Genomic DNA, 19,891 nt, shown 5'->3' on the forward strand with positions numbered 1-19,891 from the left:
TCTAGACTAGTGTACCTGCTAGCGAGAGACACATTCCTAATTGAAGACATCAAACTTCGATATATGGTGCCACACACCAAGGCTTCCAGAAATCAACTGAAGATCACGGAGGATAAACAAGAAAAAGTATGGCCGGAGTTCTTAGGCATCGAAGCAATGACGAGCTGTTCATTGACAGCGCCAAACTTTGAACTGTGACATGTCATAACTAGATTATCTTTTCACGGCTTTCATCATCTAATTTGCAAAAAGAAAAATTATCATGACCCAACCACAACGTGTGTGTGAACTGTGTATCAAAGCCTATGAACAATATCACATAGAACTGTGCAGTAAAAAAGTGAAATCTGTAAATGAATATGCAGAAACATAAAATGTTAAGCAAAGTAACTGTATGTGGCTATTTGGCTGCAATTTTATTAAATAAAATTTATGTAAAACTCGTGTATGAGTAGTGTCATGAGAGATTCTTAGTCCATTTTTATGTAATCTTTTTTATCCATTTTGTACTCATTCACCTGTATTTTATAGTTATCATTTATATTTTCACATATTTCACGTATTATTCACATATTTCACATATTTATATTTTCACATATTTCACGTATTTCACATATTCTTCAGTAGCTGACAAATTAGATGACCTCACAGCCAGGCAACTAAGTTGGAATTGTTTAGACTCTACTTAGTGCTACAAGCAACATTATAGTTACAGTCTGTATCTTGCAACACTGTATGTGCTGGTACAAAATGGCAGCTGCAACATTAAGATATGCATGGATCCCTGTGATGCAGAACTGATGACACTGTTATATGCGCGATAATGAAACAGTGCTTCGGGAGAACAATGCAGTTCTATTTTTTATACTAAGGTATTTGCACTATTGCCTGAACAGTTGTAATGCTAAAACCAAATTGTGCCGAAATTAATGTGCCTGGAATAAAAACTGAAAAGTAGCAAGTTGTTATCTCAGAGATGTGAAAATTAAATGACAAAGAGTCCAATTGAAGTATTTTATGGCGTTCTGTAGTTGCTTTTATTGCAAGGTCTGGAAATTTTAGCAATTTCTCTTGACAGCATTGTATGTATTCTGTAGTATGTTGTCACTGAGTGCACAAAAATGTACTAATTATTATTAAATTGAAATGAGTTGTCACTGTGTTGTTCGAAATGTGCAGAAATTATGTGCTGCACAAACGGTGGTTATTATGTGTGAAGTTGACACCTTCATGTCATAAGGAACAGCTTAAACAATTGACAACATTAACTACAGCCTGTTACATTCATTCATTGCTGAATCGCGTGTTCAATACGCCATTTGAGTTACAGTGTAACTGTGACACTCACAGATACAGTACAGACAGTGAAATATACGGCTATAAAAATTTTTATATAGTGTGTATGGTAACAGAAATATTCTTGGTCAGAAATACGTGATTGCGACCTGAAGAATGTTTACCTTCATTTACAATACATATTTCTTTCAATAAAGGTGTGCAACTGTTAGTCATTTGACACATTCCATATCATATTTGTTGTTAATATGATCTATGGAACTTATAAATAATAGTGTGTATGTATTTATTCCAGAGTTTATGTTGGGAGTATCAGTTTTGAATTGAAAGAAGACACGATAAGGCAGGCATTTCTGCCATTTGGCCCAATAAAATCTATAAACATGTCATGGGATCCAGTAACTCAGAAGCATAAAGGATTTGCTTTTGTTGAATATGACATACCAGAAGCAGCCCAGCTGTCATTGGAGCAAATGAATGGTGTGATGATCGGTGGCCGGAACATCAAGGTAGAAGTTCCTTATCCGTGGTTTGCTATACAGTTGGACTACAGGTTTCTCTGTCATGGGAGTTTCATAGATTAGGAAGTTGTATTGCAGTGTCATTCTCGTCCTTTCTAATAGTACATTTTGTATCATTGCTGTACTTGTTTATTTCCAGCATTACTGAATAAACACACTGCCAAATTTAATTGGATGACTTGAGTGAACATGTTTTACTGATAACTAGCATCATTTTGGGGGTTTAGGGTCATTGAGGAGAGATAAGAGGGTCTTTGTAATAAATCTCTGTTTATGCTTTATACTCTCTAATCAGATTGTTTTAAAATTATACTGTCTAGTGACTAATTCTAGAACTTGAATGAAAGTTGTTATTTTGATTAATAGATCTAATAACTGCATGATTTTCTGTGGTTATAATTATGAACTACTATATACTTCATGAAATGTTTTAACAAATTGGGTGGCAAGGAAGTAAAACAGGACTTGGTTTTCATCCGAACACTTAATATAAATAATCATCTTCTGAAATATTGCAGATATTGGCAGTTTTGTTTATTGAACATGAACATGAACATGAACATGAAGAGTACTGTAGGGCCAGTGTCTGGAACTCATTACTCTGTTTGCCACCTGTGCTCACTGTTTTGTCACAGATTACTGGCTGACAGTATTTTTAAGTGTGACTCTTGCATTAATGGTGTAGTGTATGCTATATCATGTGTTACGGACACCATTATGCTTTTAACACTTCACCAAATACAAAAAAAATTGTTAATTATCTTTAAAAGAACCTACTGATAACTACAAGTGACTTATGGACTTCCCAGTAACATGTCGTTGTTTATCACAGAGAGAAAAAGTTGAGTTTGTATGGAGGACACACAAATAAGTTATATTGATTGAGCCAAGATTTGTTGGATCATTTGCTTTGCCTGTTCAGAATAAAGCTAGAAGTGGCCCAGTTACGTCATGTTTTTGTGACCTGAATGTTAAAATATTTGCAATTAATAAATAAATTTGGGTAGATAGCTACTTGCGAAGACATGGAGTGATTGAGATGATTGCAAAATCAGGAAAATTACTTAGCTTTTAAAGCCATACACTGCATAAACACGGGCACATTCCCCCCCTACTCTCTCTCTCTCTCTCTCTCTCTCTCTATCTCTCTCTCTCTATCTCTCTCTCTCTCTCTCTCTCTCTCTCCCTCCCCCCCCCCCCACACACACACACACACACACACACACACACACACACACACACACGTCTCCGTCCCTCCACAACTTGACACTGTCCAAAGGTACTGTGTGTGTGTGTGTGTGTGTGTGTGTGTGTGTGTAAAAACTTAGTTTTAATAGGGTGGATTGAGTGAGGTGGCATAGTGATGAGCACCACTGCATTTGAGAGGACAAAAGTTAAAAATCCATTTCTGACCATCCTGATTTAGGTTTTCTGTGATTTCCCTGAATCACTCCAGGCAAATGCTGGGATGGTTCCTTTAAAAGGGCATGGCCAATTTCCATCTTTGAAATAATCGGAGCTAGTGCTCTGTCTCTGATGACCTCGATGAGCTGGCAAACCCTAATCTTCGTTACTTTCCTGGTAAACTCTAACCTTCCTTACTTTCAACTGGGTGACCCAGTTGAGAGATCGTTGCGTTGAAAGGCAAAAATCGAGGTCAGATATACAATTGACTACACATCTGAGTTAAAGACCCAATTTGCTACGTAGTTTGAATGCTTTTAAGAGTTCAGTACAGTCTACAGCCTGCTATGGAGCGTAAGTTTTATCTGTTAATAATTTGCTTTTGTATGATGCCCTCATTTCTCAAGAAATTATCTAGCAATATCACATATTGCTGTAACTTTACAAAAGAGAGAGCTCCTAACAAACTTGCATATAAATTGTTGCCATATGTTATAAAAATGCCTCTGTTCATCACACTTTGACAAAGATGATGGCCTGATAGATTTATCTGAAACACGTGTGCTATAAAGAAATCAGATTTTTCCAAGTCATGCACTCGAATTTGTGCAGTATCAAATTTCATTGTAGCGTCACAAGTTTCTATCAGCATCAGTCTTTATTATACCATTGACAGGTAATTCTTTGACTCCGTAGTGCTCTTGTTTGCCCGCCCAGGAACGTTCTATATTTTTCTGTTTTTATATGTAAGGGATTTCACGTACTCAAACTGAAATATTTTTACTTGAAGCTGGGAGTACCACGAGAAAGATGAAACTGGAATACAAAATTTTCCTGACATTGTGTGTTTGTGTATCAAAAAGCACTTGACATTAGTCATTTATTCTGGCAGTTGCTTTTATTCTTTGCTGTATTGTTTTGAACTTTTATTGACTAAGAAAAGACACTGTCAGTAAGTTGTAAAATTATCACTAATGTAATAAAAGAAGTCTGGAACGGCGATTGCTATGATAAAGACATTGGCAGTCCCATTATTGTTAATTTGAATTATCTGTTATCTTAAGCTGTTTGTATTCTTAGTCAGAGAGAGGCAGATGTATATGGTATGTAAATGAAACTTATTTTTAATGAATCTCCCATGAGCAAAGAAAACTGAAGACCTTCTGTTATATCTATTTTTTTACGATACATTTATATATATATATACACATATATGTATATTGTGTTTGCCTGACAGGAAGCAACATGCACCACATTTAAATGTTCCATTCATTTGTACCCAGTCAATTATTTGTTTTTCATGTGAGCAGAGAGAGAGAGGGAGAGAACATTATTTCATGTTGTAACACAAGCATGTGTGTGCATATTCCTTCATTTCTGTGGACAAATGCTTGCGTGTTTCTTAGACTGTGCTGTAAACTAATTGTCCACTTTTATATGGTAGTCATTGTCCTTAAGAAATAGTATCATTGTGGGGTGTATATACACATTTGATGGGCACTTACATGTTCCTCTGCTCATGTAGAGGAATACATTGGCATCACTAATTCTCTCTTCATATCACAGAAGCATTTCATGTTATTGGAAAGTAAATTGAGAAAGTACAAATACATTTTTGTGGTATCAGTAAGACAGTGATTAGCTTCAGCAGTCTAATGGGTTGCACACTGACACACACAACAGAATACAGTGTACAATAGCTTTCGAGCTCTGGTTTTCCTTCTGGCAAAAACACACACACACACACACACACACACACACACACACACACGCACACACACACACACACACACACGATGACATGGAAACCATGACATCACTGCGACTGGGGGTAGTATGTGTTTGAATGTCCGTGTGGTTGTGTGGATGAATGTGTGTAATTTATGCCAGAAGAGGAGCCAGGGCACAAAGGCTAATTATTATTGTGCTCTGTTAAAAGTGCCAGCCACATATGTCTGCTAAAGACTAGGTATTGTTGAATCCAGGTATTTTCATTATTGTTAGACAGTGATAAATACAAGTCAGTTCCTACAAAGTTTAGTGTTACTACAACAGAAGTGATGCAAGACATGGCATTTTAATGACTCACAACTGCACTGAGGAATACATGCTATAATTTATGCACACAGAATCTGCAGAAAAAAAATTGCGTTTATTGAAATAACTTCATTGGTAAAGTAATGATAGATTCTGACATTCTGTATTGCCACTTTTCCCTAGATTTTATTTTAAAGTGCCAGCATACTTTTTTAGACAGTCTATTGTGTTGATTTATCCAAGACATTGTGAATTTATTGCAGGAATCCTTTCATTTCCTTCCTGCATACAGTATACCGCAAGTGCCATGTCGGTCTGATATCACCAGCTTCAGAGACATAATTTTAGAATAAGACATACAAAAAATGTTCAGAATGCTAACCTTGTTCCGTATGAAACATCACTATGATTAAGATGGTACTTGAACCAAACTCGCCTATGATTACAGATTTGTTTACATATACTGGTATCATTGAATCAGCAACAAGCCATTCCAAATTACGATGATCATGTTTGGAGGGAGGGGGCAGGATTACATTCATGTAAACATATGGCACAGTACAAATGTCGTTATTTTAAAGTATTCAAATTTTTTAATACACCAGTGTTCCATTGTAACAGGTGGCTTTACTATAATGGATATGACTGAGCGAGGTAGTGCAGTGGTCAGACAATGTGTTCATAGTGGTTCAATTCTTTGTCTGGCCATCCATATTTCCATAGTTTCCCTAAATTGCTTAAGGCAAATTTTAAAATGGTCACTTTGAAAATGAGATGAAAATGACAGGCCAATTTTCTGCTCTATCCTTCCAAACACAACTTCTGCTCCCTCTCTAATGATGTTTGCTATTATTGGGATGTTAAACCATAATCTTTCTTCTTTGTAAATAAAGAAGATACTGTTCTGCATGCCAAATTTCGCCTTCAAAAATCACTGTCTTTAATGGATAATACACTAAAGTTTAAACAGATAACTTGCAGTTTACCTGAAGGCAGTTCAGTTTTTTCCCCGCTGTTCGCACTTTTTCCATGTGTGTTCATATTTTTATTCCTGTATGAAGAGGCAAAGACATTGTTCCAGCAGATGTGCCAGGTGACAAGTCTTCCCACTTACCTTTGTACCTTAGGAAATATGGAAAAAAGGTCTTTTCACGTTTTGAATGCATAGTGTTTGGTGGAGAGAATTCAGAAAAATTACAGAAAATTATGCTGTGCTGCACACCTAGTAGGTAGGTTGCTATACTCTTGACCATTTCTTTGTTTATTATTAAACAATAATGTTGAGACCAATGTTTTAGTTGCAACTACGTCCACAGCCACCACTAAATCTTCTAAATGATAACTTTGTGCCCCTTTGGATGGCAATTGGTGGAGTAGTGTACCTCTTTATTTTCCATTCATTTCTGCACAGTTATGGCTATGAAGAAATTATCAAAAGATTGTAGTGTAACCTGTCTAGGTAAGATTTAACTGGAGTAATGTCAAAGCACTCTTAAATTACACAGTGGTAAAAAATGTAATCCTGCATACTTAACAATTAAAGACATGACACCAAGTGTTTATTGGACAACGGTAATGTAGTGTACCACTTTAGTGTTAAAGAAGCGTACTAGACACTAATACTAGGTATTGTTTGAGCAGTGGCTCCATAGCCAAAATTTTGCAATGACGACAGCAAACTAAAGGGGTATTTTAACCCACCTGACAGCCAGTGTAACAGAATGTTATCTTAAGAGGGACAATGCTTTGAAACTTGCTACCTTCTCAGGTTTGCTTCTGCCTTATCCCACAGTGTGTAGTGTTTCTGAGCTCTTCCTTCATAAATTTAGTTACCAATACCAGAAAGAGTCTTTATGCATTGGTTTTCCGTTTGATCTAATGTTGTTTACCATACGATGGATCTAAGAAGCAGTACATTGCCTTATAAATGAATAGCAGAACATTTTACACACACACACGGAGAGAGAGATTGGGATCATTTTTTAATGAATCAGAACATTACTTATTTATTATGTCCCATAGGATAAAAATGGCATTAATGAAAACCAAATTCGATCTGCACAGAAGTGCATAACTGCTTTTAGGCTGTTAAAACCCATTGGGCAGGTTTGGAATGCAGTTCTGATAAATGGTAATTGATGTTTATATGAAGGTGCTTCATAATTGAGTAAGTATTATTCTGACGTTGCTCTTCGGAATGCACACAAAAATTTATAATTAACTCCCTCCCTCACCTTCTTGTATGGACTATGTAAGTGCTGGGATCAAGTGAATGAAGTATATAAACTATTTATGGGGTTGCTTCTGTGGGGAAAAAATGCCCATTCATAAATATTAGTGTTCATATGGGAGTTAACTGTTCTGTGTTGCTCAAAGAGGTCATGTTGCTTACTTGTCGCAATTTTTAAGCAGAGTTATGCTTGACATTCTACTCTTCCTAGCCTTTTATGTGAACTGTTGTTCAGTACAGTTTCACACAAAGTGGCAGTCAGAGGCTGAAATGTCATGTTGTAATACTGCTTCAAAGTTCCACTCTGTTTTAAGTGAGTAGCTATATTATCATTATGAATTGGGTGTATGTACACTCTTGCTTTCGCCACGTCTCATTATATACGTAGTGTATCGTGATGGGTCCTGAAGGGAAGAATATGCTGCTCTTCGAGGCTGCTGTGTGAGTGGTGCCTTCATCATTGGAGTTTCGTGAGTATGGGAACTGTTAGAGGCTGGAAGTAATAATTTGTTATCAATATGTATCTTGAACTGGGGTGGAAACACCTGCATTGCTTCTGTTGGCTCAGGTAAAAAAACATGACATCTGTTACCTAAAAAATTGACACTTAGATAAAAAAAAACATTCCAATTCATCCTATTGCCAGGTTGGTAGCATGATCACTTTCTGATAATTTTCTGAGAGATTGAGCAGCTACTGCAGCAGTATTAGGACGTCAGAAACATGCTGTTAAATGAGGTGAATGCATGAATCATTTACTGATGTGTAGTAGGAATACACGCTATGTTTACTGTCAGAGATTTAATTTCCTTTGGAAAATTAAGTACAGTAGTTTTCATTTGACTGTACACAGAATAGGAAATAATGCTTCAGTCATGCTACGTAACGGTGTCACATAATAGACAGTGGTTATGGGCTATTGTTGGCATATGGTATCAAGATTAAATGTTTCAAATAATTTATTACCTGAATTGTGTGCTGAATATGGAAAAAAAATGTACTTAAATGCTTTAATACTAGAATGCTTGAAGTGAAAGTAACAATACCTCATAGCTTAACGTAAAATACACATCATGTGGGTTACATGGTGAATTGCGTTTACCTGACCATAGTGTGTAACGCCTGTATGCTTTATCTGCAATGTATTTTGTATCGAACCTTTCTCTCTTTTTCTTCCTTCCTTCTTTCATTCAGAAAAAAATTAACAGTTGGCAAACAATGATGTATATATTACAGTATTACTCTTTTTTTTACACTTTCCAAGCGATTGGTAGGTTAGGTTGGTGCTGTTAATTTAGGAGGGGGGGAGGGTAAATGGGGGAAATCATTTTCAAAGGAAAGGTAGAAAAGCCAAGCAAAGGTTTCGCAATGCATGTTGGTGTATAACAGTATGCATAGGTCTTATTTCTGATAGTACTTACCTCAAATATCCAGTAAAAAGCAACTGCTATAACAACTCAATATGTACAGTTTAAAAAGCCACAGTTGCATTAATTATTATTTCCTACAAAAGAAGTCCGTAATAGATTTTTGTTTAGCTCATTTGTCTGATATGCCCTCAGTATGTTTTTCCAACTCATAAAGAGTCTCAAGTGTATTTTCACACCATTCACAGATGAAAAATATCTTTATAGTACCTCCACTGCTGCAACTGCATGAGCACTAGTAGGCACTGATACTCTCTTTTTCTCCTTCATCTTCTTCTCCATCATAGAGAGAGGAATTAGCTGACAATCTTTCTGCAGCAAATTCCTCCAAGTCTCTTTCCTCTGCAGTAATAACATTGTCATCTACCTGCATAAATTCACTAAAAGTGCACTTTGACTGCAATGTTTACCATACAGCAGCAAAAAAGCCTTCATTATCATCGTTTCTTCTTCTTCTTCATCATCTCATTCTCATTGTGGCAACTCATACCCTTAAAAAGAATCTTGCTTTTGAAAAACATTGCTTTATTGCATCCTCCTTCACAGCCTTCCATGACTTAGTGATGAAATGCAGTGCTTTCAGTACTGAAATCCTGTTACGTGTGGTATCCATGAATGAACAAAAATTTTTGAACACTGTTCTTCCTATGTACTGACTTTAAGGAGTGTAAATTCCCAAATCCATAGGTTGCAGTTTGCCTTTGCTTTTAGCTGGGAAAAATTGTAATTATATATAAAAACAAAGATGAGGTGACTTACCGAACAAAAGCGCTGGCAGGTCGATAGACACACAAACAAACACAAACATACACACAAAATTCAAGCTTTCGCAACAAACTGTTGCCTCATCAGGAAAGAGGGAAGGAGAGGGGAAGACGAAAGGAAGTGGGTTTTAAAGGAGAGGGTAAGGAGTCATTCCAATCTCGGGAGCGGAAAGACTTACCTTAGGGGGAAAAAAGGACAGGTATACACTCGCACACACGCACATATCCATCCACACATACAGACACAAGCAGACATGTCTGCGTGCGTGTGTGCGAGTGTATACCTGTCCTTTTTTCCCCCTAAGGTAAGTCTTTCCGCTCCCGGGATTGGAATGACTCCTTACCCTCTCCTTTAAAACCCACTTCCTTTCGTCTTCCCCTCTTCTTCCCTCTTTCCTGATGAGGCAACAGTTTGTTGCGAAAGCTTGAATTTTGTGTGTATGTTTGTGTTTGTTTGTGTGTCTATCGACCTGCCAGCGCTTTTGTTCGGTAAGTCACCTCATCTTTGTTTTTATATATAATTTTTCCCACGTGGAATGTTTCCTTCCATTATATTGAAAAATTGTAATTACATGTTTCATGTCAGTAGGATGTGCGGATAGTGATCAACAATAAGAACTATTTTTCTGTTTTGAGCTCCCATTTTGACATAAAGTGCAGTAGTTAGCTCGTCCAAACTTTTTGGTCAGCATCATATGAAGGTGGAAGTTAACGTATATTTAGGAAACAGAGGTTTTCGATTTCCCTATTACAAAGGGCTGGAGCTTCTCAGAGCCATTGGCATTAGCTCGCAAGATAGTTGTTATCCTTAGTTTACTGTGTTTGTTACCATCGCCTTTGAATACCAGTGTTTTGTTTGGCAACGCGTTAAAAAAAGTTGTTTCGTCACTGTTATATATTTTTTTGGCTTCATATTTTATTCATTTAGGTGCTGAAATTGTCTGTGCCAGGAATATTGGCCACTTTAAGTGCTTTCTGCCTTAAAAGCATGCTGTCAGCTGGAATACTTGCTGCCCTTGACATCTTAAACCTATGTTTTATAGTTTCGTTCTGAACGTCATTTCAAGTGGGTCGTGTACTTTCGTTCTTTGGCATTTAGCCACTAGATATGATATTTTCTCTATTTTTTACAATTTGGTTCTATTTCATGGAAGGAATTTACTTTGTCCAAAATCGGGACCTTCACTTCGACAGTAAAAGATTTTCTTTCTTTTCTCTCCACTAGAAAAAGCCGATAACAAAACAATAAAAATACTTAACACAAAGATTAACAAGAAAATGATCCAAGGAACAAAGGACATCGTACAAATGACTTGACCCCTCAACTCAGATACAGTAACAAAAACAAAAAGCAAAACAAAAACTTAACAAATAAGCTAGTAAATCTCCAATAACAACTTCAATGCTTAAACAGCTAAAACAGTAGTCACAAAATGAGAAACTTCACTAGCAAAACCGCAATAGGTTTGCTGGCTATTAGCTCACTCCTTGATGTCACCTAAGAACAATGTGCAGGGCATGGCATATTTATGATACTTCCAAACCGTAAACCAAGCTTCAGTTAAAATATATGGCATGCGAGCTTATTTTTTTAATATACAAAGTTTGTACACTAAGAAGAAAGTTTTGCTGCAGTTGGCAAGTATTTGTTAGATATAATAGTTCAGAGGCTTAGCCTTTCACAATCTTCTTGAATTACACGCAGTTTATGCACTTTAAAGAGAGCATTCTTACAGAGCCAGGATAAAAATCGAAGGACTCCTTTTACTCAATATTATCAAATAAAGCTGCCAGGTGCAGTGTAAACGTCGGGGAATTCAGAAAAGTAAAATTGAGGTTTTCGGTACATTGTGAACATATGAAATTTGATGGGATCAGGAAAAAATGCATAAATGGCAGGAAAATGTGGAATGTAAAAGTGTGGTAATTTTGTAATAACTATCTGGCAGTCACAATTGCTACATATTTATATATTTTCTGGTCTTGTTTACATTTACATATTGCTGTTCTTGCAAGAGTTTCTCTCACACTGGTATTAAAGATGACATCCCATGAGCTGAAGACATTGGACAGCTGTGTGGAGAAGAAAATAGGAGATTATTTGTAAAATTGAAACAATGCAGTCCCCATTGGTGGCATCCAAAGTCAGATGAAGACTGTAGGACAACTAGAGATTTTAAAATATCAGAAGCTATCACTTTCTGAAAATTTTTCAACTACCATATTTACCTGATTGTAAGACGAGATTTTTTCCCCCAAGTTCGTCATTTGAAAAGTACAGGGTCATTGTACGAGGGCTATCCACAAAGTACATTACATTTTGAAATTAAAAATAAATAAAGTATTGGAATTTTTTTTTATTATATACAGATGAAAGCCACACTTAAATACTACTTTTCTACATAGTTGCCATTTAAATTAAGGCACTTATCATAGCGATGGACGAGCTTGGAAATTCCTTCGTCGTAAAATTCGGCCGCCTGCACCTTCAACCACGTGGTTACCTCTTCTTGAAGCTGTGCGTCGTCATCAAAACGCTGCATAGCCAACCACTTATTCATTGCTGGGAATAAGTGGAAGTCACTCGGTGCCAGGTCGGGACTGTACGGCGGATGAGGAAACAACTCCCACTTAAAAGATTCGAGAACTTCACGAGTGGCATTTGCCGTGTGGGCCCGGGTGTTGTCGTGAATCAGCAAGATCTTTGAGCCCAACTTTCCCCTGCGCTTGTTTTGTATTGCTCTTCTGAGGTTGTGCAGAGTTTGGCAATACCTTTGAGAGTTTATTGTAGTGCCTCTTTCCAGGAAATCCACAAAAATCGTATTTCTACCGGGTTACTGATTAACCACATGGTTGAAGGCGCAGGCGGCCGAATTTTATGACGAAGGAATTTCCAAGCTTGTCCATCGCTACGTTAAGTGCCTTAATTTAGATGGCAACTATGTAGAAAAGTAGTATTTAAGTGTGGCTTTCATCTGTATATAATAAAAAAAATTTCCAATACTTTATTTATTTTTAATTCCAAAACGTAATGTACTTTGTGGATAGCCCTCGTATATTCACAGATTAAGCTATTGCTGCCGAGGTCAACATTTTTATGTTGTTCAGTAGAGTATATAGGGGTCGTCTTACATTTAGAGATGAAGCCTTTGCTATGGTGTTCACAAGCAGATTTATTTTGAAGATAACAGTTTTGATGTTGATGTTGTTTGAACAATCATGTGACATGGACTTGGGTGCCGCGCAGTGCTAGTGTGAGAGAAGTTGAGACACACTGTGCGAACTAGCCACTACTACAGTCTTTTGCTCTGATTGAAATCGGACAGTTTTGTGAAACACAGGACGAAACAGCATTACATTCTAACATCTTACAAACTTAACAATCTTAACAGATTTCCAATAAATGTTCTCATACAAATACGAATATACAAATTTTAATGCCACTTTTTATATAGGGGTAACATTCAAAAAACATTAGCTGATTCAGAAACCAGGCCAATATTTTATGTGCTTCTGAGAAACAGATTTACTAAGTTAATTGCAAAAGAGAAATTCTGTTGCTGTTCATGTGTTAGAATAGTGGGTAAAACGTTAACAGCTTTAGAACATCATGGTAACATTCAGTTGAAACAAGAAGGAAAATTAATCCAGAATGAAAATAAATCATATTAAATTAACTGTAATTGTTACAGCCAGAATAAATTGCAGCGGTCAGACGCGTCTTGGAAATAGTACTAACAGACGTCTAGTGATCATGGGACAAGCGAAAGTTTGGCAATGACACTGAATTGTAATTGTGATCTTTCATTTATGTATTAGTTGATGTTGTTACATATGACCTGCGCACTAGAAGACACTGCAGTCTATTTTTCACAGTTACTGAAGCTCAGCACTATGGAAGGGTTGAAAGGGGAACAGTGACTCCAGCTTGACATAGAACGATGATGATTGTGTGGAGGGGAGCATGCAGCAAATTTAGTCATGTTGCCAACCGTGGGAATCTATGAACGTACTTGGCTTTTTATGAACATCTATGGCATTTAAACTGCAAGTTGCCTGAATCCATATTTAGTCTGAATTGAACTGACTTTATAATTGGACAAATACTGAACAATAGTATTCATTTCTCAGGAAATGGTAAAAATATAGATAGGGGACATTGGCATTCTTACGATTTTTTTTTGCTGCAATGTTGTCTATGCTCGCTGTGACTTAGGACGATAATGTAAGGGGGTGTGTCAACTGCTGGATCTACACAGCTGATGAGAGAGTGGTGGGCAGATGTTACGTTTGGAAGCAAGAAACATTGTAACATTCTCACGTCAGTGTAGAATTGAAATCCGATATGTATTCATGAAAAAATGGGTGTGTTCTCAGGTACCACGATAATGTTAGAGCCTCAGAAACAGCAACACATTCAGAAGAAGCAGCCAAATATTTGTGACAACGAAGATATGAATTTCATAGCTGTGCTATTAGGAGGATGGTGGTGGTGATTAAAAATGTTATACCACAGGCTGATGGGTTCGTAAGCAAAAAATAGTAGAAAAGAAACCTGCCCGAAAATGAATGTACACCATTTCTATTCATTTATTTTATTTCTCGGAGTATTGTCAAAATGTAAACAATCAATAGATGGCATAAGGTTAGAATAGGTATAATGTTAACTCTTTTGGCAGGTACTTTGTGGGTAAATCAGTCTTTAATTTTGATTACTCAGAATATGTTAGGAATAAAGTTTTTTCAGGGAGTCTCTTAAAAAAGGGGAGGGTCATATTATATTCAGGCAAATGCAGTACTCCATTTCACAACACTGCTTGATTCATACATGTTTTCAGTATCTGGTACACAGCTTCAAGTCGTAAATTTTTATAGTACAACTTCAAGTGTGACGTGGAAATCACTGCTTATTCCTCAAGCCCCAAAGTTCGTTGCATAGCACCTTTATACGGTCTTCATCATTATTGATATCCTTCTTATAGTCTGTATTTATTGCTTCTGAAAATTAGTGGTGGTGAAAAAATCCTTGTCGTATCTTTTCACATTTGTCTCGGGAAACTGTTCATTATTTGTAATTTCCTTACTAATAAGAAAAGTGCACTGAAATTGAGCATTATATATAAAGCTTTCTTTTTCCCCTTAATAGGCACTATAGTCTGATATAGTTTCTGTTCTCTTCTCACATCCTTATCTGCGTAGCATGCATTTATACTTTCACCGCCTCCGGGCACCTCCCCTGGCAGGGGAGGTCTCAGGGATCTTTTGTGAGTTTGTGCATGGTGCATATGGCACCCTGAGCTATTGCAGCCCATTCTTCCATTCTCAACTGCATTTCCTTCTTGTTCCATCTTCCTAGGCCACCATCTGGCTGAGCACAGGGATCACACTTCTGATACCTGAGCTAGTGCCCCCCTCCCCACTGTGTATGCCTAGGAGTGGTTGCTTGTTAATCTGGAACATCGGAACACCCAGCAGTGGCCACTGTGCCAGATGGCTCTTGCTCTTGGCACCAATGCAGAGATCCCCTGATTGGTTTGGGTAGTATCAGGGCAAATGATTTGCACATGAATTGTATGAAGCTCCAGAAAACTGGCCGTTCTTCTACGGCCGTATCTTTGGTTGGTAAGGGATCATTTAATGCTGCTTCTAAGGACGTTGCAGCCTTCCTATCACTGGGAAGAGGGGCCAGCGTGCCGGCTTGGGGTGAAACACTTTCCCCACTATCTTGTCTGCGCTAGGACTGACGCGGACATGTTCATCACCACCAAGCCATTATTTTTTTGTGGGAAGTTTGGTGAAATAGTCTCTAAGAAAGATGCTGCCAGGTATACTGTTGATCAGAACTTCATCTGCCACCCAATCTGCAGTCCCATTGAAAAAAGTTCAGGGAGTCGTTTTGCAATGGGACTTCATCCTTCAAGCTAATCGGGAATTTCGGGCCAATCTGGAGCAACCAGACCTGTTCAGAAAGTCATAAGGACAATCGCATTGATACAGGTGCCTTTACCTTTGCATTTAAGGGGATAACCTCTCCGAGAAAGTCACGATTGTGTGTTATTGGTGTGACGTGAAGGCAAATGCCCCACCATCCATAAGGTATTTTGAGTGCTTGCGTTTCGGGCACATCTTCCTGCTGTACGGCCGACCCTCCTTATGGTTGTGGACACCCCATGCATGAGGGGAGACACTGTGTTCCGCCGCCCACATGTGTTAATTGTCATGGCCATCGCTCTTCCTACTCACCGGTTTATAAGAAGGAAGATGATTTGGGAGTATAAGTTGTTTGTTTGTTTGTCCTACACTGAGGCTCATCAAAATATGATTGACTTAACTGAGTGTCGATGACATGTAACTTTGCTTCTGTTGCATCCTTTCACACTCCTCCTTACCCTATCTCCACCCTCTTCTCCTCTCCCCTCCTCTGCGGTTCCTGTGCACTGCGCTGTGGACACCACTCTCCCTCCCTGGCCAGAGAAGTATCCCCTCCACCGGTGATGGAAGACTCCTCTCCCCAGCGTGTCTCAGGCCAGAGGCATGCCACTACAATTTGGCCACGTGACCCGCAATCCATGCACCCAAGGGGGCCTGCTCTCTTTCAGTTCCAGATCTTGCAGAAGACTGCTCTCCTTCCATGCCCTGCCCTGCCCTGCTGCCTCAATTTATGACAGATAAGAAGAAGAAAAAGAAGAAGAAGAAGAAGAAGAAGAAGAAGAAGAAAGAGGAGGAACAGAAGTATCAAGACAAGGCCCCCCACCCCCGGTACTTCCAGAAGTGCCTTCCCCCCCCCCCCAAACTTTAGTCTGGCCTCTTCTTTATGGATGTCACCCTGTCCTCGTTAGTGACGGATGGTGACCCATTCCCCTCCCATTTATATCTGTGTTCCATGCGTGTTCAATGGAACTGTATTGTACTGACGGATTTGTATGTAATCTAATCCACGCTTCTGGCATCGCTGTTCTTCACTCTATAGGTCCTGTTGCCCATCAGCCAATTCCATGGTGGAGCATAGTATTGCCATCTTCATCTGGATCACCACCACTCCTTGCAACATCCGTCGTCCACTGGTCTTATTAACTTTCGTCTTTGTGCTAGAGCCCTTACTTAATGAAACAGAGCAAGCAGGTATTGGGAATGCTTTGTCTCCTCCCTAGTTTCTTTTGTACAAGTGTCATGATTGTAGGCAACACTCTGTACCCTTTAAGGGTGTTAGCGGCAGTCTTGCCCGTCCAGGGGGCCTTCGTAGGGAACACCGCACCACCCGTTTTGTGATAGCATTGCCGTCAGCCACCTGTTTGGCAGCCTTCCTTGTCCAGAAATAGCAGGCTTAAACTTTCCAGTTACGTTTTACTCCTTCTCAGGTGGACTCCTACAATAAACCTTTTACTGAATGAGAGCTTCTCCTGGCCTTCTCTTCTTCCCATGATTCTGCCCCTGGCTCTGATTCCATCCATAACCAAACGATTCAACACCTCAGTCCTCCACAATACCAATATCTCCTCCAAGTGTTCAATTGTATTTGGCTGCAATGCATTTTCCGCTCATGTGGGATGTGCCTTCACATCTTCTGTTGGCACAGAACACTATCTCTTGCCTGCCACGTGTGGGGTGTTGACTGTCAAATCGATGGCCGTCTAACGGGCCCTCTCCTTTATTAAAAAGTCTGCCCTCACCCAAGTTTTGTTTCGTACAGACTCTTGCTGTTTTTCCTGCCACTCTGTGATCTCTGCCATCCACGACTTCTCACTGATCTTGGCGATGCTGCTTGTTCAGTTTTTTTCCTTTGGGTCCCGAACAATTGGGTATCCCACGCAATGAACTTGCTAATCATGTGGCTGGGCAACCAAGTGGACATCCACGATGGGCCAAAACTGTGGGTATCTCTAATGGATCGGGCCTGCCAATCTAAAGCCCATAGTTTCCCACTAATGTGCGGGCCATGCCTGTCGGATCTACTCTCAGCGATTTGCCTGCTGGCTGGGTCTATCTGTGTGGAGCATAATGTAGCGGATTTTCATGGTTTATCCATGAACCCAGGACTGTGGTGCTCCTTGGCAGACCAGAGGCCACAGGCGATTGATTCCAGGAATTGCGACGGTCTCACTGCAAGTACATTGTACGGTGCGGCGTTTTATAGTCATTTGATTTATTCTAATACATTTTGGTACTTCAAAAGTAGTTTATGTATTAAGAAAGTATGGATGATAAGAAAAAGAAAATTGTGGCAGTGGCTGGCAGTTTGTACTTTATGTAGTCATGTATTTGTTGAAAGAAAATTCACACCACAATACCTGTGGTATAAGACACATAACACAATTGGTAATAACTGACAATAACGAACATAGTAGAACCAGCATATTATTGTTGGCCACCTATAGTGTTGGTTTACACAACTCTTCCCCACCTTATACACTTCTTTCAAGAAGCCTACTTTCTCGGAGATTATTTCTGAAACCAGTGAAGGTATTTTTAAATCTGTCGTTAGACTCCAACAAAATGCATTTTTTTGTCACCAAATGTGTTTTGCTTTATTGAAATAAAATAACATCAGTGGTCTTAATAAAACATATACCATTTGGCTTGCTTTCTCCAGCTAAATGTCTGGAAATCATTTCACCGCCATAATCGTCCAATTTCCAGTACATAAAACATGGGAAAGACAATCACCATGTGTGTGTGGACTAATGTGTGAGGTGTGCACACACACACAACCCTCATATGCTCCCAAATGCTCACTCCCGCAGCCACTGTGAGACTTTTTCTGGTACCTTTTCTAATACACACTTCATCCCTCTCCTACATGTTTCCTTGCTTTTGCTTATTTCTTCACTGTTTTCTTCAATATTGATGATACAGTGCACCTGCATTTCCACGTTTCCATTGGGATGAAGTGGTAAGATGGCTTGTTAGTGGTTTAAGTTAGTATGTGGACAGAAGCTGCTTTTTCAGACATTAAGTATGATCACACCAGAATGCCACAAAGAGAATAAAGTACTAGCCCAATAATAAATTGTAAATGGGAATATCTTCAGTTGTAATTTTGGTTTTGTGTGTGTGTGTGTGTGTGTGTGTGTGTGTGTGTGTGTGTGTGTGTTCTTGTAAAAACTCTTAAATGTGGATTTGTGTTAAAGAAAAATACAGTTGTATACACCCTGATAGTAAAGAGATATGGAAAATAAAGCAGACAGGCAAGTACAACATTGACATATTGAAGAAGCTGTTATAACAAATGGTCAAAATTTGTAAAGTGAAGAGCAGGGATAGGATTACATCAGACATTAGAAGGAAAAATTCCTTTCTGCAGTGTGAAGAACAATGATCAACTTATGAATGCATTGAAACACTAGTTGCCAGCTCTTCATGTATTAATTTTTCTGGTAGTTCGGATTCTTTTAATTCAAAATTTTTTTTCTTCTAGGCTGTTCTGTATACCGTTTTTCCAAATTAAACCTAATTGCAATCCTCTGATTATTCTTAGTTTCATACTGAATGTTCATATAAAGAAGTCTTATTCTACTGGAGATAGTATTGGTCAAAAGTAGAAGAAAAGCTCCTGTAATTGTACATCCAAAAACCAATACCTGTTGATGTAAGGACATTTTATTTACTGTTGCAGTTCATTGTCCCATAACCACAACGTGTATGCGTGGATAGATGCAAACCCTCGAGCAATTGTGGAAGTGCAGCATCACAACCAGTTCAGTATCAATGTTCAGGCAGGAATTGTCAGTGACGAACTTGTAGAACCACGCACTTTATCAAACAGATAATCAGTTGTGTATCACAGATTTCTGCACAATGAATATGACTGTGATTTAAGCACAGTGGGGTGCCACTCCATTCTCTACAATCGTGCAGAGTTACCTTACCAAAGCATTTTGTTGACATTGGATTGATCGAGGTGGTCAGATAGCATGGCCTCCCCAAACATAGGAATTGAATCCATTAGATTTGTCTGTGGGGCCATTTAAAGACATTGGTGTTTGCCCAACCCCTCAACAATGTGCAGACGTTAAAAGAGCCTGTGGTGCAATCTGAACGGAGCCAGATGTATTGCCAAGGAGGGCTTAAGGATGTGTCAGAATGTATTATAACTACGAGCATCTACTTCTACATAACAGACGGATGGGAATTAGAGAAAAGATTGGCTCATACTTCAACATGTGTTGATTTCTGGACATATCATTATAGCAACTTTTCTTTGACTGATATTAC

At 38.6% G+C, this 19,891-nt stretch overlaps 1 protein-coding gene across 4 annotated transcripts in view; it reads left to right on the forward strand.

Moving 5' to 3' along the window:
- LOC126476815 (poly(U)-binding-splicing factor half pint) overlaps positions 1-19,891 on the forward strand; it is a 120,369-nt gene that overhangs the window by 60,371 nt on the left and 40,107 nt on the right. For all 4 annotated transcript variants that reach the window (XM_050103570.1, XM_050103572.1, XM_050103571.1 and 1 more), the window contains one exon: positions 1,592-1,805. In XM_050103570.1, the coding sequence (XP_049959527.1) occupies positions 1,592-1,805 (214 nt within the window). The remainder of the gene's footprint in view (positions 1-1,591; positions 1,806-19,891) is intronic.

The sequence above is a fragment of the Schistocerca serialis genome, chromosome 1 (assembly GCF_023864345.2).
Source record: "Schistocerca serialis cubense isolate TAMUIC-IGC-003099 chromosome 1, iqSchSeri2.2, whole genome shotgun sequence".
NCBI lineage: Eukaryota > Metazoa > Arthropoda > Insecta > Orthoptera > Acrididae > Schistocerca > Schistocerca serialis.